The sequence below is a fragment of the Hyperolius riggenbachi genome, chromosome 12 (assembly GCF_040937935.1).
Source record: "Hyperolius riggenbachi isolate aHypRig1 chromosome 12, aHypRig1.pri, whole genome shotgun sequence".
Taxonomy (NCBI): domain Eukaryota; kingdom Metazoa; phylum Chordata; class Amphibia; order Anura; family Hyperoliidae; genus Hyperolius; species Hyperolius riggenbachi.
In genome coordinates, this window is record NC_090657.1 from 161,867,515 (window position 1) to 161,884,973 (window position 17,459).

The 17,459-nt window shown below is 49.0% G+C and overlaps 3 protein-coding genes across 8 annotated transcripts in view; all 3 read left to right on the forward strand.

The window, feature by feature from the left end:
* Positions 1 to 2,645, forward strand: part of RBBP8NL (RBBP8 N-terminal like) — a 105,454-nt gene extending 102,809 nt beyond the window's left edge. For all 4 annotated transcript variants that reach the window (XM_068262890.1, XM_068262889.1, XM_068262891.1 and 1 more), the window contains one exon: positions 2,163 to 2,645. In XM_068262890.1, the coding sequence (XP_068118991.1) occupies positions 2,163 to 2,245 (83 nt within the window). In that variant the 3' untranslated portion in view covers positions 2,246 to 2,645. The remainder of the gene's footprint in view (positions 1 to 2,162) is intronic.
* Positions 1 to 17,459, forward strand: part of LOC137541564 (small ribosomal subunit protein eS21-like) — a 235,382-nt gene that overhangs the window by 104,630 nt on the left and 113,293 nt on the right. The window lies entirely within an intron of this gene.
* The window catches only part of CABLES2 (Cdk5 and Abl enzyme substrate 2), a 54,020-nt gene continuing 47,743 nt past the window's right edge, over positions 11,183 to 17,459 (forward strand). For both annotated transcript variants that reach the window (XM_068262611.1, XM_068262612.1), the window contains exon 1: positions 11,183 to 11,536. In XM_068262611.1, the coding sequence (XP_068118712.1) occupies positions 11,229 to 11,536 (308 nt within the window). In that variant the 5' untranslated portion in view covers positions 11,183 to 11,228. The remainder of the gene's footprint in view (positions 11,537 to 17,459) is intronic.

Sequence of the window (17,459 nt, forward strand, 5' to 3'; positions counted from 1 at the left end):
TGGCCCGCAGCATCTGCTCCCCAGGATGCCGGGTACGTGCTGCACCTCCTCCCATAGCATCTCCTCCCTGCTGGCCCGCAGCATCTGCTCCCCAAGATGCTAGGTATGTGCTGCACCTCCTCCCATAGCATCGCCTCCCTGCTGGCCTGCAGCATCTGATCCCGAGGATGCTAGGTATGTGCTGCACCTCCTCCCATAGCATCTTCTCCCTGCTGGCACGCAGCATCTGCTCCCCAAGATGCCGGGTATGTACTGCACCTCCTCCCATAGCATCTCCTCACTGCTGGCCCGCAGCATCTGATCCCCAGGATGCCGGGTATGTGCTGCACCTCCTCCCATAGCATCTCCTCCCTGCTGGCCTGCAGCATCTGCTCCCCAGGATGCCGGGTTTGTGCTGCACCTCCTCCCATAGCATCGCCTCCCTGCTGGCCCGCAGCATCTGATCCCCAGGATGCCAGGTATGTGCTGCACCTCCTCCCATAGCATCTTCTCCCTGCTGGCCCGCAGCATCTGATCCCCAGGATGCCAGGTATGTGCTGCACCTCCTCCCATAGCATCTCCTCCCTGCTGGCCCGCAGCATCTGCTCCCCAAAATGCCAGGAATGTGCTGCACCTCCTTCCATAGCATCTCCTTCCTGCTGGCCCGCAGCATCTGATCCCCAGAATGCCGGGTATGTGCTGCACCTCCTTCCATAGCATCTCCTTCCTGCTGGCACGCAGCATCTGCTTCCCAGGATGCCGGGTATGTGCTGCACCTCCTCCCATAGTATCTCCTCTCTGCTGGCCCACAGCATCTGATCCCCAGGATGCCGGGTATGTGCTACACCTCCTCCCATAGTATCTCCTCCCTGCTGGCCTGCAGCATCTGATCCCCAGGATGCCGGGTATGTGCTGCACCTCCTCCCTCCTCCCATAGCATCTCCTCCCTGCTGGCCCGCAGCATCTGATCCCCAGGATGCCGGGTATGTGCTGCACCTCCTCCCATAGCATCTCCTCCCTGCTGGCCCGCAGCATCTGATCCCCAGGATGCCAGGTATGTGCTGCACCTCCTCCCATAGCATCTCTTCCCTGCTGGCCCACAGCATCTGATCCCCAGGATACCGGGTATGTGCTGCACCTCCTCCCATAGCATCTCCTTCCTGCTGGCACGCAGCATCTGATCCCCAGGATGCCGGGTATGTGCTGCACCTCCTTCCATAGCATCTCCTTCCTGCTGGCACGCAGCATCTGATTCCCAGGATGCCGGGTATGTGCTGCACCTCCTCCCATAGTATCTCCTCCCTGCTGGCCTGCAGCAACTGATCCCCAGGATGCCGGGTATGTGCTGCACCTCCTCCAATAGCATCTCCTTCCTGCTGGTCCGCAGCATCTGATCCCCAGGATGCCGGGTATGTGCTGCACCTCCTTCCATAGCATCTCCTTCCTGCTAGCACGCAGTATCTGATTCCCAGGATGCCGGGTATGTGCTGCACCTCCTCCCATAGCATCTCCTTCCTGCTGGCCCGCAGCATCTGATCCCCAGAATGCCGGGTATGTGCTGCACCTCCTCCCATAGCATCTCCTTCCTGCTGGCCCGCAGCATCTGATCCCCAGAATGCCGGGTATGTGCTGCACCTCCTCCCTCCTCCCATAGTATCTACTCCCTGCTGGCCCACAGCATCTGATCCCCAGGATGCCGGGTATGTGCTGCACCTCCTTCCATAGCATCTCCTTCCTGCTGGCACGCAGCATCTGATTCCCAGGATGCCGGGTATGTGCTGCACCGGCTCCGCATCCCTCACCCACTCTCAGCAGATTAGCGATAGGATCACCAACCACATATGAAGTCCTGCTTCCTCTCTGATTACAGCGGCCCCTCATGTGACCCAGCAGCACGTAACAGGTCACATGAGGCACCGCTGTAGCCATGGATACAGGATGCTAGACGGACGGATGGAGATCCCATTGCTGGAACACGGAGAGCAGGTGAGTGAAGCGGCGCCGCACATCTAGAGAGGGGGAGACAGGGAGTGCTAGGAGGGGGACATTTGGGCAGGGGAGCCGTCTCTTGTCACCCTCTAATTGTTGCCAGCCCATAGCAACTGCTTGTGTTATAATTGCTACTGTGGTGCTTGTTCTCTCCATGTAGCTTTCTCAATAAGTTTCTCTATTCTGGTTTCTAGCCTCCAAAAAGTCAATGCGAAAGAAGAGGAAGGATCCAGACCAGGCGGCAGAGAGCGACAGCTCCCAGGATGACGATGTATAGATTTGGCCTAGGAGAGAGGACAGAACTATGTTTATATGAAGATTATACTATAGATATGTATATAAGAAAATTCAGTCGCGATAAAAATAGCACTTGTATACATATGATCGAATCCCAACCAGGGTACTATCTGCACAGAGTTTGTATGTTCTCCCCATCTCTGCATGCATGGGTTTCTTCCAGGCACTCTGGTTTCCGCCCACATCCCAAAAACATACAAATAAGTTAATTGGCTTCCCTTTAAATTGGCCCTAAACTGCAATGGTCATATGCCTGTGGTAGGGATTAGATTGTGAGCCTCTCTGAGGGACAGTTAGTGACATGACTATGTACTCTGTAAAGCGCTGCAGATGTCAGCGCTATATAAATATGAAAAAGTAATAATAACCTTCTGACACAATACTGCCTCATTCTGGAATTTATTTACCCAAACTGAAGCAAAGGACAAACTGTCAGGCCTCTTGCACACTGCATGCATTTCCGATTCAGATTCCGCTTTTTAATTGTTTTTTACACTCGATTCCGATTTTTAATCTTTATTGCATGCTGCGTTTTCTGATCCGTTTTTCTGTTGAATGTATTCAGGGAAAATCAGAAACAGAATCGGAAAACAGATTTGCAGTGTGCAGGGAGCCTCAGTCTGCACCCAGCTGTGATCCACTGACAAATCATGTGACGACAAATGCAGAATTTTGATTGGTTGTCATGGCTAGTGTTGAAGAATTGGCTACTGGCTGGAATCCATAGAATGTGTGTTGTGATGAAATTTGCCGTTATTTCATTGGTTGTTGGCTGAGGTGGTCATTATTGGCCACCCCAGCCATCTTTCATCACGCGGGTGTATGTAGCTTGAGTTAGTATGGATGCCATGAGCAGCCCAACAGATTCCCTCTGTGACTCTCACTATAGGGATTGCCATGGGGAAGCCAGGCTGAGATGTTTATTTTCCAGAAAAAGATCAGGAAGTCAATGATTTAGGTGGTGTGGCTTAAGAAGTTCTAATTTGGAGTTTTACACTTTTGTGAGTCGTGATCAGGTCCGTGTTAAGGCAGTGGTGTAACATGAATAGGAAGTGATGGGTAGAAGCTATGCAGTTTTTCCTAAAATTCATGGCTTTTGTAAACTAAATCTGCATTGAGCCCAGTTGGTCTCTGAAGACAGCTGAGCTGTTAAGGTGCCCATACATCTAGTAATTTTGCGATCTAAACGAACATCTGATTCCATAATTTTATTAAATGTGATGAAGGTGCTTGGGGGAGACAGCGGAGCAGACCAGGAGTCAGCTGGACAGGTTTACAATGCACAGGCACAGGCGGGGGGATAACCAGGGCTGTGGAGTCGGAGTCGTGGAGTCGGAGTCGTGGAGTCGGGCAATTTTGGGTGCCAGGAGTCGGAGTCGGGAAAAAATGCACCGACTCCGACTCCTAATGCATTTGTAACTGTAATTAAAATAGAAAATATGATAAAATGTTCTATTTCTCAGATAATAGTCATTAAAAATAATGTATATATACAGTATATATACAGTAATAGCTGTGCTTTGTCCACAAAAATGAAATAAACCAATCAAAATTAGTTACTTGTGCTGCTTCAATAAAGCAGTCCCCGTATTTTTAAGGTCAGATATACCGGTACATATCTGATTGTGACTGTATATATGATGTGTACACAGGAATCTCTTATATATACTAAATAACATCTATGCTGTAACATCTATGCTGTAAGAATAAAGCCTGATGTGTAGCCGTGTCACTAATAGAGATGGTCAACAAGATGGAAATAATTCCGCATTGATGCTGATTTATGCAAATGTATGCACTCTCTTTGCTCATGAAATCAAATAATTTGATATGTTATTAAAATTTGGTTTGGTGACTACAAATTAAAGGGTAACTGAGACGGATGAAAAGTAAAGTTTTATACATACCTGGGGCTTCCTCCAGCCCCCATTCAGGCTAATCAGTCCCTCGCTGTCCTCCACCACCCGAATCTTCTGCTATGAGTCCTGGTAATTCAGCCAGTCAGCGCAGTCCGGCCGCATGCCGCTTCCACAGCCAGGAACATTCTGCACCTGCGCAATAGTGCTGCACAGGTGTAGTATGCTCCTGGCGGCGGAGTGTGTGCATGTGCACTACGCCCGACTGGCTCAAGTACCTGGACTCATAGCAGAAGATCCAGGTGGTGGAGGAGTACAACGAGGGACTGATTATCCTGAAGGTGGCTGGAGGAAGCCCCAGGTATGTATAAAACTTTAATTTCATCTGTCTCAGGTTTACTTTGTTACACAGTAGTACTATACTCTACATATGCACTCCCCACAGAGCTGCAGGGAATCCACTGAGAATGTTGTGCACATTGAACACAGAGGTGTTGTCTATCGCCCATAAACCTAGTTCAGATTGTGCATGAAGAATGTGTAATAGAGGAAGAATCTCCTTATTCCCCTGCAGAGTACCTGCACATCACTCTTACATGTACCCACAGTTACATTGCCTAGGGCCTGATAGATGTTCTTTGTTCCGGTTTGTACCTTTTACAAGTACTCTTACCAAGGACTAGTTTTAGTCTAAAGGGAATAAATATAGTAGTCTACATATCCTTCTCACTTCAGTTGTCTTGTAAAATTCCTAAGCGTTGGCAGTTAAGAGACGAATTTCATGTTACATACTTTTAATCAACAAAATTGTAATATGCAAATTAGAGGAGTCGGAGTCGTGGAGTCGGAGTCGGTGGAATCCTAAACTGAGGAGTCGGAGTCGGTGGATTTTTGGACCGACTCCACAGCCCTGGGGATAACATCTAAGGGCCGGCCAAGCGGGCAGAACCAGTGGCATCACAGGGCCGATTACTGATAGATTTCATGCTGATATTGATTGAAAATGAGCCTGTGGTGTATGGGCAGATTCAATAAGAGAGGGAGGTCTGTCTCTTGATCGATCTAGCGATGTATGGGCACTCTATGGACACTGGAACCATGTAAGTGGTTTAATGAGACCAAGATAAACGTATTTGGTTGTGATGGTGTCAAGCTTGTGTGGTGGCAACCAGGTGAGAAGTACAAAGACAAGCGTGTGCGGCCTAGAGTCAAGCATGGTGGTTGGAGTCAAGCTTGACTTGCCTGCAGTCAAGCATGGTGGAGGGAGTGTCATGGTTTAGGGCTGCATGAATGCTGCTGGCAGGGGATCTGCAATTAGGCACGTTTGGATGACCCCCCCCCCGCACTAGTTTTTGTTAGCCAGAGGAGTCCCAAAGTACGAGTTACACCTCCCCCAACTACCAGTATTGGGTAACTCCAGGTTGCCCCCAAAATTGGTAGCCAGAAGCAGAAGTGCCCCCCAGTATAGGAAGTTAACTCCCCATATTAGATAGCCTCCCAGTATGAATAGTCAGGGGGGCTTCAGTGTTAAGTTGCTTCCCCCAGTATATGTAGCCAGAAGTGACCCCCAGTATAGGTAGCCAGATGAACCCCACAGTATCAGTAGCCAGAGGGGCCTACAGTATTAGTTACCCCCCAGTAGTTGGTCATCAGAGAGTCCACCAGTATTAGGTTTTCCCTAGCAGAGGGTGCCAGAAGTAACCCCCTCCCACCAAGTATAGGTGGCCAATTCCCAGTTTAGATAGCCAGCCAGTATAGGTAGCCAAAAGCAGTTTATGGGTTAAATTCAGGATTTCTGCTTGTCATAGTGGCTCTTTATAATTCTGAATAGGTCACCTTGCACTTGCTTCCCTGAGGCTCTGACGAGCATTGCGGTATCAGGTCATCAGGTATGAATACAATCCTTGATTGCTGCTGGCATAGCAAAGGAGCTTCCTGTAGCAGGATCTCTGTCTATATTTGAATGGTATCTAGCCTGACTGAGCTAAAGAAGGCCAGATCAGGTAATGCTTGCATGTCTCAGGGTTAAGGAACTGCACCTATGACAAACACATATCTATGTACATTCTCACGTACCATGCCCAGTGTTCAAGAAGTCCTAAAACCTTGAAAATGAAATATGCAAATGATATACTGACTTTCTTGACATCCCTGGTGGTATGATTATTTCTGGATTTTAGGATCTAAAAGCAGTTCAATTTTTTTCACACACTTTTAGACCCTGGAAAACATCTTGAAACCTCTTGTCTGTAAAAGACCCAGCTACATACAGGATACCACCCACCTCCTGAACAAACTGACAGCCATCGGCCCAGTACCTGAGGAAACCATACTGGCCACGATGGATGTGGAGTCCCTGTACACGAACATTCCCCATGATGATGGTATTGCGGCCTGCCGTAAATATCTTCAGGGTCAGGGCAACCTGTAAAGCCTATTGCTGGTCTGATCAAATTCATTCTCACTCATAATTATATCACTTTTGGACAGGACCTCTATTTACAGCAGATGGGCGTGGCAATGGGTTCGCGATTCGCACCACAGTATGCAAATCTCTTCATGGCCAAAATCGAAGAGGAATACCTCAATGCATGTGGCATAAAACCCATGGCCTACTTCCACTTCATTGATGATATTTTAATCATCTGGTCCGCAAGTGAGGGTGATCTTCTCCAGTTCCACAGGAACGTCAATGCCTTCCATCCTACAATCAAATTGAAACTTACCTACTCTCACACAGAGATTAACTTTCTGGACACCACCATATACATCAGGGGTAACAACATACAAACCTCTGTGTATCGCAAACCTACAGGCCGTCCCACATACCTAAGATATGACAGTTTTCATCCTAAGCACATTAAGAACTCTATAATTTACAGCCAAGCAATAAGGTACAACCGGATTTGTTCTGACAGGATGGACTGAGACAAGCACCTGGATCGCCTTAAGAACACTTTCATTAAACAAGGTTACAGTCCTCCTATGGTTGAGGCCCAAATCAGGAAAGCTAGCAACATCCCCAGGACTGAACTCCTGAAATATAAGCAAAACCAGAAATAGGAATGTGTCCCTTTGGTTGTCACCTACAACCCACACCTGGAAATCTTAAGGAGGATTGCTAAGGAACTACATCCCATTTTACACAAGGATCACAGACTGAGAACGATATTCCCTAAACATCCACTCTTGTCATATCGGCAACCACACAATCTAAAACAGTTGATTGTCAGGAGTTCTTTGAATAGGCCTCAACAAAACGGAACATCACCCTGCCGACAAAAAATATGTGGGACCTGCAGACACATTTACTCCACTGACAGGGTAACGATACCAGGTTCACAACAGGAGTACAGAGTACAAGGTACATTTTCCTGTGGTTCCACCAATCTGGTATATCTGATCATGTGTGCTAAATGCCCCAATGTTATGTACGTGGGAGAAACTGGACAAACTCTGCGCAAATGTATGAATGGACACAGGCACACTATTAATGATACCAAATCTGGACTCCCAGTTGCTACACACTTTCGCTCCAACGGACACAGCATGGATGATCTTCGTGTCACTGCCCTGAAGGGTGGCTTCAAAACGTCAAATGATTGATTAATAGCAGAAACAAAATTTATAAATTGGTTCAAAGCTGTGCAGAACGGTTTGAATAAGGACAACAACTTTCTATATTGGTGTGAGATTGATGATATTTGAACTTTTAACAGCCATTATAGCTGAACTTGTGAACTAAGAATTTACGATACCTCTGTGTCAGTCCAACTCCCAGGTCTGTGAGCAGGTGTTAAGCAAGGATACTTATCTTAGCTTACAACCTCTAACCCCAGGTCCATGGTCTGTGTGAATTAAGGCATCTTAATGACATGTATTTATGCTTGAAAAAATATCTGTTTTCCCTTTTGATGTTGCATGTATATAAGCTGTCTGTACCATCAGTTTGCAAACTAACAAGATATAAGCCCAGGGCCGGCCCTAGACTTTTTGCCGCCTGAGGCAATTTTTTTTTAAAAAATTGCCACCGCCGCCCCTCCCCCCCCTCGGGGGGGGGGGGGGCGCTCTGGGGGGCCGCCGAGCTGGAGGGGTAGCTGGCAGGACGGGGGTATTGGGCCAGCGGCGGGGAGGGGGGTCGGACCCCCCCTCCCTCGCCTGGGTCCCCCGTCCTCCGCTCCCCTCCAGCCTAAATAGACGCAGCCGTATATGTAAGAGGCACGGGCGGGGAGGACACTCACCTCTTCCCAGCATGCGCTCCACTGACATCACTTCCTGCAGCGTTGCAGGAAGTGATGTCAGTGGAGCGCACGCTGGAGCGAGGAGGAGGTGAGTGTCTCCCCGCCCGTGCCTCTTACATATACGGCTGCGTCTATTTAGGCTGGAGGGGAGCGGAGGACGGGGGACCCAGGCGAGGGAGGGGGGGTCCGACCCCCCTCCCCGCCGCTGGCCCAATACCCCCGTCCTGCCAGCTACCCCTCCAGCTCGGCGGGCCGGCTCCCCGCACCCACGGACGGGCGGGTGCCGCCCCTGGAAATTTGCCGCCTGAGGCAAAAGTTTCACCCCGCCTCATGAGCGGGCCGGCCCTGTATAAGCCAGACGAAGGCTGCAAGGCCGAAAGCTTGCTTATTTTTATTCATTTTTAGTTAGCCAATAAATGGTATCATCCTGGTTTAAAACTTCTTGCTTTTACTGATGGCTATCACGGTACAATACCCTACTGCTACAGACCCTAAAAAATCATACCGCTGGATAGATCTGCAGCAGCCTTTCACATTACTCACCTCCCCTGAATCTTGCGCTGCAATACTCCCTCTGCTGTCATGACTAAGGCTAACCTGGAGCGCCTATACCTGACTAATCTATACTGGGGCACCTAAAGTTGGCTAACTTATACTGGGGCACCTATACCTGGCTAACCTGTACTGGGGGCTAAATAATGCATCACAAATAATGTTCTCCAGCCCTCGGGGGAAGGCTGTATTATCAGAGGATGCAGCATTATCTGAGGGAAGCAGCATTATCAGAGGAGGCTGCATTATCTGAGGGAGGCACGAGGCAGCATTATCTGAGGTAACAGCATTATCAGAGGAGGTAGCATTATCTGAGGTAAGAGCATTATCAGAGGAGGCAGCATTCAGTGATGTTCACCGGATGAAATCCGAACAGGTTTTATTCGGATTTCATCCAGGTAATTAAAGCACCTGTGCGGGTGGGTGGGCGAGGGGGGTTTAAACTTACCCAGCAGGCGTCTTCTTTAATCTGTCCCACGGCGCCTCCCACGCTGCGTTCCAAGCGCATCACGTAACTACAAGCACTTCCTCCTTCAAGCCGGAAGGAGGAAGTGCGCGGTAATGAGTTTTGCATCTCATAGGCCGCGTGCAAGACGTTTGGGACGCATAGAAGCCGACAGAATTCTGGGTAATTAACCTCCCATCTCACATTTGAAACACGATTTTTGAGTACGTAGCTACTCGTTACTTCTCGTGAGCCTATTACTAGGAGCTACTCATAATCTAAAATTTAAATTAGATTGCACTGCCCGTAGCCAAGTGGGAGATTAATGAACTTGCCTGTGCCGCCACCTATAGACGATGTGTTCCACTCACGGGCCACGTAACTCCACTACTTCCTCTTTCCGGGTTTGAAGGAGGGGCAGCACAATCTAATTTAAATTTCGATTACAAGTTGCCATACCTCCCAAGTTTTGAAGAAGGTAAAGAGGGACACTTAAGCCACACCCCTACTTTTACAGAAAGGTGCCAGTGGGTGGGAGAGGGTAACACTGGGTGGGAGGCGGGTGCCAGTGGGTTGGAGAGGGTAACACTGGGTAGGAAAGAGGATGCCACTGGGTGGGGAGAAGTGTTCCAGTGTGTGGGGAGGTGGTGCCACTGAGTGGGGAGGAGGGTGCCACTCTGGGTGGGGATGAAAGTGCCAGTGGGTAGGAAGAGGAGAGGAGGGTTTCAGTGGGTAGAGGAAGTGTCCCCATGTGTGGGGAAGGAGGGTGTCACCGGTTGGAGAGGAGGGTGCCACTCTGGGTGGGGAGGAGGGTGCCACTGGTTGGGGAGGAGGGTGCCACTCTGGGTGGGGAGGAAGGTGCCATTGGGTACAGATCGAGGCACCAGCCACGCATCGGTGAGTAATGTGGGGATGCAGGGAGGGAGGCCATCATCAGTCATCTCCATGGCCCCCCCTCTAGAGTATTGGCGCAGCAGTGGGGGCGTTTATCTCACCTGTCCATGCGTTCTGGCAGCTGTCTTCTCTCTACTTCCCTTTTCCCGTGACACGTCATGCTGAAAAACAGGAAGTAGAGGAGCCTGCTACTGGAATGCATGGACAGGTGAGACAAACGCCTGCACTGCTGCACCAATACTCTGGAAGGGGGTTCATGAGAAGGAAGGAATGACGCTGGGCCCCCTTCCTGCATTACTCAGCAGTGTGTCTGGTGCCTCGATCATTTTTCCTCCTCTCTGCCCAGCCAGGAGAAACTGCTGCAGGACAGACCCCAAATTCAGCAGGACTGTCCTGAGTTGGGGGGGGGCGTCCCATGGCACCCCTTCTTTTCTGGAGTAGCTGCATAGTCATAGCTACTCATAGAGATCAGCACTAATAAGATGTAATTGGGCCCTTGGCATGGTCATAGATTTGATTCCCCTTTGTGTTCCTTTTGGAAATCTGAAGTTAAGAGAGTTTAGAAAAGGTGGCAGGTGGGCCCCTTGACACCCTCTAGGCCCCAGGCACCTGCCTAGGTTGTCTGGTGAATGACCCTGCTCTGCTGAGGCGGCAGCATTATCAGAGGCAACATTACTTGTCATTTTCACATGGAGAGAGATTGATACGTAATCCTGTGCAGTAATCATTAGCAGAAGCTCCCATGACGTCACCGCCTCTACAGTCTCATGTCCTCGACTGACATGTGACCTCCCTGCTCTCCCCACCTCTTCTCTTACCAGCCTGACAAACAGACTTCCCGGCCAATCAGGGAGGATGCTGGGGCTGTTGCCCTAGCACCAGCCAATGGCGTGTGAGGATGGGCGGGACGGCGACGGGGGGATGGGCGGGGCTCGGTGGGCAGGCCGCTCCCCGCTCCGGGGTCTCAGTAAGAGAATGGCCGCGGCGACCTGCGGCTCTCCCGGTGTAACGGGGGCGGGGCCCGGGGAGCGGAGGAGGCGGGACTCCCGGAGGCGGCAGGCGGCGCTCTACTTCCTGAATAACATCTCCCTGGATGGGCGGCCGCTGTGTTCCCCGGAGCCGCCAGCATGGGTGCCCGCCACCCCGTCCCCCCGTATAGCGGCCTTCAACGGGCCCCGTATCGTCCTGCCCGAGACTCCGGCCACCGTGTGTGCGGGGAGGAGCCTGCTGGCCCCCGGGGCCCCCCTGACCTCCGCTGCTGCTGCGCCCCCCGAGAGAAACAGGTGAGACATGTACATACTGCCCCCCCCCCTCCTCCTCACACACAGACACCCTATATGTATGCTATATGTGTACAGTATGCACCTCAGAGACACAGGTGAGACCCCTGTATGTACATACTGCCCCCCCCCCCCCTCCTCACACAGACACCCTATATGTATGCTATATGTGTACAGTATGCACCTCAGAGACACAGGTGAGACCCCTGTATGTACATACTGCCCCCCCCCTCCTCACACAGACACCCTATATGTATGCAATATGTGTACAGTATGCACCTCAGAGACACAGGTGAGACCCCTGTATGTACATACTGCCCCCTCCTCACACAGACACCCTATATGTATGCTATATGTGTACAGTATGCACCTCAGAGACACAGGTGAGACCCCTGTATGTACATACTGCCCCCCCCCCTCCTCACACAGACACCCTATATGTATGCTAAATGTGTACAGTATGCACCTCAGAGACATAGGTGAGATCCCTGTAGGTACATACTGCTCCCCTCCTCCTCACACACAGACACCCTATATGTATGCTATATGTGTACAGTATGCACCTCAGAGACACAGTTGAGACCCCTGTATGTACATACTGCCCCCCCTCCTCCTCACACACAGACACCCTATATGTATGCTAAATGTGTACAGTATGCACCTCAGAGACATAGGTGAGACCCCTGTATGTACATACTGCTCCCCTCCTCCTCCTCACACACAGACACCCTATATGTATGCTATATGTGTACAGTATGCACCCCAGAGACACAGGTGAGGAGTACATTTGAAATCGGCGCCGGTAGACTTGGGCGCAGGATACAGCGGTATATGGCTGATCCTGCTTCTGCACAAGTCCGGGCCGATTTAATTACTATTCCCCCTCCAGGCCGCCATGGATAGTGGGGGAATGAAATAATTCGGCTTCCAGCGATTGCTGGAGGCCAAATTATTATGTTTTTAAGCAACTTCGGCTCCGTCTTCTGACGGAGCCGACGTTACTCACTGAGCGCTTCAATAGGAATGATTCCTATTGAAGTCTATGGAGGCGCCGGCTGCGCCCAAATCTAGCAGCGCTGAAAAGCACTGCTCCGCAGGTGAGACCCCTGTATGTACATACTGCCCCCCCCCTTCTCCTCACACACAGACACCCTATATGTATGCTATATGTGTACAGTATGCACCTCAGAGACACAGGTGAGGCCCCTGTATGTACATACTGCCCCCCCCTCCTCCTCACACACAGACACCCTATATGTATGCTATATGTGTACAGTATGCACCTCAGAGACACAGGTGAGGCCCCTGTATGTACATACTGCCCCCCCCTCCTCCTCACACACAGACACCCTATATGTATGCTATATGTGTACAGTATGCACCTCAGAGACACAGGTGAGACCCCTGTATGTACATACTGCCCCCCCCTCCTCACACACAGACACCCTATATGTATGCTATATGTGTACAGTATGCACCTCAGACAGGTGAGACCCTGTATGTACATACTGCCCCCCCCCCCCTCCTCACACACAGACACCCTATATGTATGCTATATGTGTACAGTATGCACCTCAGGGACACAGGTGAGACCCCTGTATGTACATACTGCCCCCCCCTCCTCCTCACACACAGACACCCTATATGTATGCTATATGTGTACAGTATGCACCTCAGAGACACAGGTGAGACCCCTGTATGTACATACTGCCCCCCCTCCTCCTCACACACAGACACCCTATATGTATGCTATATGTGTACAGTATGCACCTCAGAGACACAGGTAAGACCCCTGTATGTACATACTGCTCCCCTCCTCCTCACACAGACACCCTATAAGTATGCTATATGTGTACAGTATGCACCTCAGAGACACAGGTGAGACCACTGTATGTACATACTGCCCCCCTCCTCACACACAGACACCCTATATGTATGCTATATGTGTACAGTATGCACCTCAGAGACACAGGTGAGACCCTGTATGTACATACTGCCCCCCCCCCCCCTCACACACAGACACCCTATATGTATGCTATATGTGTACAGTATGCACCTCAGGGACATAGGTGAGACCCCTGTATGTACATACTGCCCCCCCCCCTCCTCCTCACACACACACACACCCTATATGTTTGCTATATGTGTACAGTATGCACCTCAGAGACACAGGTGAGACCCCCTGTATGTACATACTGACACCCTATATGTATGCAATATCTGAACAGTAGGTCTCCCCCTGCCAGAGGCATAGGTGAGGCTCCTATATGCCCATGTGTACATACAGCCCCCCTCTCCTCACACACAGACACCCCAACATGTATGCCATATGTGAACAAAGTGGTGTACACGTGAGAAGTGGAACAAATAAGTAACTGAAAAGTGGGGTGTGCGTAATTATTCAGCCCCCTTTGGTCTGAGTGCAGTCAGTTGCCGATAGACATTGCCTGATGAGTGCTAATGACTAAATAGATTGCACTCCTGTGTGTAATCTGTCAGTACAAATACAGCTGCTCTGTGACAGCCTCATAGGTTGTCTAAGAGAATATTGGGAGGAACAACACCATGAAGTCCAAAGAACACACCAGACAGATCAGAGATAAAGTTATTGAGAAATTTAAAGCAGGCTTAGGCTACAAAAAGATTTCCAAAGCCTTGAACATCCCACTGTGCACTGTTCAAGCGATCATTCAGAAATGGAAGGAGTATGGCACAACTGTAAACCTACCAAGACAAGGCCGTCCACCTAAACTCGCAGGCCAAACAAGGAGAGCGCAGATCAGAAATGCAGTCAAGAGGCCCATGGTGACTTTAGACGAGCTACAGAGATCTACAGCTCAGGTGGGGGAATCTGTCCATAGGACAACTATTAGTCGTGCACTGCACAAAGTTGGCCTTTATGGAAGAGTGGCAAGAAGAAAGCCATTGCTAACAGAAAAGCATAATTATTATTATTATTATTTATTGTATTTATAAAGCGCCAACATATTACGCAGCACTGGACAATAAATAGGGAAGTCCCGTTTGCAGTTTGCCACAAGCCATGTGGGGAACACAGCAAACGTGGAAGAAGGTGCTCTGGTCAGATGAGACCAAAATTTAACTTTTTGCCAAAATGCAAAACTCTATGTGTGGAGGAAAACTAACACTGCACATCACTCAGAACACACCATCCCCACTGTCAAATATGGTGGTGGCAGCATCTTGCTCTGGGGGTGCTTCTCTTCAGTAGGGACAGGGAAGCTGGTCAGATGGGAAGATGGATGGAGCCAAATACAGGGCAATCTTGGAAGAAAAGCTTTTGGAGTCTGCAAAAGACTTGAGACTGGGGCGGAGGTTCACCTTCCAGCAGGACAACGACCCTAAACATACAGCCAGCGCAACAATAAAATGGTTTAAAACAAAACATATCCATGTGTTAGAATGACCCAGTCAAAGTCCAGATCTAAATCCAATCGAGAATCTGTGGCAAGATCTGAAAACTGCTGTTCACAAACTCTGTCCATCTAATCTGACTGAGCTTGAGCTGTTTTGCAAAGATTTCAGTCTCTAGATGTGCAAAGCTGGTAGAGACATACCCTTAGGCCTCTTTCCCAGTGGGACGTTGCGTTTGATGTAACGTTAAAGTCGCACAACGTGCCCCTAACGCAACACATGTTGGTTTTGAAGTTGGACGTTATTTTAAACTGCTTTGCGTCTCTTGGTGTGCCGTTTTCATTGCATACTGATGGAACGAAAATGGCGCATGCGTCACATTTTGTAAAAAAAAAAATTACTGAGCATGTGCAAACAGTCCAACGCAGATAATAACGCTTATAACGCCCAGCATGCAGTATTGACTTCGGGGGTTGAATAATTACGCACACCCCACTTTGCAGTTATTTACTTTTAAATGTTTGGAATCATGTATGATTTTCGATCCACTTCTCACTTGTACACCACTTTGTATTGGTCTTTCACGTGGAAATCCAATAAAATTGATTCATGTTTGTGGCAGTAATATGACAAAAAGTGGAAAATTTCAAGGGGGCCGAATACACTGTATATTGTGCCTGCACTGTACATTTCTCCAGCCTGCAGGAATTTATTGTGTCTGTGCTGTACATTTCCCTGGCCTGCAGGAATATTTTGTGCCTGCGTTGTACATTTCTCCAGTCTGAAGGAATATATTGCTACCCGTGTTACCCCGAATATAAGACAGTGTCTTCTATTAATTCTTGCTCCAAAAAGTGTGCTAGGGCTTATTTTCAGGTGATGTCTTATACTGGCACTGCACGATGTGTCCCCATGCTGGCAGCCTCTTATTGCTGCTCATTGTATTGTTAGTGCCAATCGGACACCTGTCATGTCATCCCTGCACACAGTTGATAAACCTGCTGTGTGCAAGGATGACATGACAGGTGCCTGATCGGCAATGCACGATGTGTCCCCATGCTGGCTGCCTGTGTGAAGCCGATGTAGTGATTACAAGTACCGCTGATTTCTATTTGGAATTATGGCTCCGTGATTGGGCCAATCATTGCACTCGCGGAGTAGAAGCGAGTGCAGTGATTGGCCCAAAAACGGAGCATGATCCAGCCTCTGAGACTGCTTGATCCAATTAGAAGCAGCCTGTGTAATCTGAGGGCTCCAATGAGCGACAGGAGGCAATGAGCAGCTCAGCGTGCAAGCATGCAGCCTCCATGAATGGAGAGTGACCTCGCAGAGACTGCAGCTACCGGTAGTTACTAGATACAGTATCTCATTAGCGGTATGTGTCTCAGTGATGCGGCTGATGGGGAGGTCATGTGGCCTGGGGCTAGGTCTTATTTTCGGGGGATGCCTTATATTTGGAGAATAGGTGAAATTTCAGCTAGGTCTTATATTCAGGGGATGTCTTCCTTTAGGGGAAAGACGGTATATTGCCCCAGCTTGTTGCTTAAAGGGAACCTGAACTGAGTAAAATTATTTAAAATAAACACATGATGTAAGTGCAAATGAATGATACATACTTACCTCACCGTCAGTTGCTCTCAGAGGCTCAACATTTTCTTCTTACAGCGATCCCTTCCAGTTCTGACAATATTTTGTCAGAACTGAAATATACCAGTTGCTGTCAGTTACAACTGAATGTGCAAGGTAATGTCCATGTTTCCCTATGGCTCAAGTGGGAAATATTACAGTTTAACAGTGTGCTGACCAGGAAGCTATTATAGGGTAATGGCCATTTTCAGAATGGAGGACAGAGAATTCCATTGATCACAGTGGACAAACAGGACGCAGGAGAGGAGAAAGATTGAGTAGACTACGCGGGAGGTATGTATGACATTTTTATGTTTATTTTAAATTTTCAGTTCTGGTTCTCTTTAAATCAGTCTTCATCAGCCGTGTGTGTAGATGTTTTTTTAGTGCGCCTCATCTGTCAAAGCAGAGAGAAAACGTTTACTGCGTTAATTCTGCTTTATAGTGGACCTGAACTCAGAACTACCTCTCTGCTCAAAATAAGCAGCAGCATTATAACCTTTAAAGAAAAACATTTGTTTATTACAGCTGATACAAAGCCTATAACAAATCTGCAGTGCATTTACTTCCTGCTTTCATGGAAGCAGACTTAAACATCCTTTGCTTTCAAATCAAATATATCCAGGGTGCATTTCTGCTTTCCTTCTGTCCTGTGCAAAAGTTCAGGTCCAGAGAGGTGTTTGCAGAGACAACTATTTTAGAGAGGGAGGGGATTGCCTACAAGCATGCTGGAACTGATCTGTAATAGTAGACAGCCCTCCCTATGAGGATGGAATGTGTACTGAGGATAAATGAGAAGCAGCAGTTTCACAATCTGTTCACCTTTTCTCCATAGACCCTCAATGGGGATCTGTCTTTATGATGTCATGTTTGCATAGTTAGGAATGTGTTTTATGTCCTGCTGTCACAGCTGAATCAATACAGA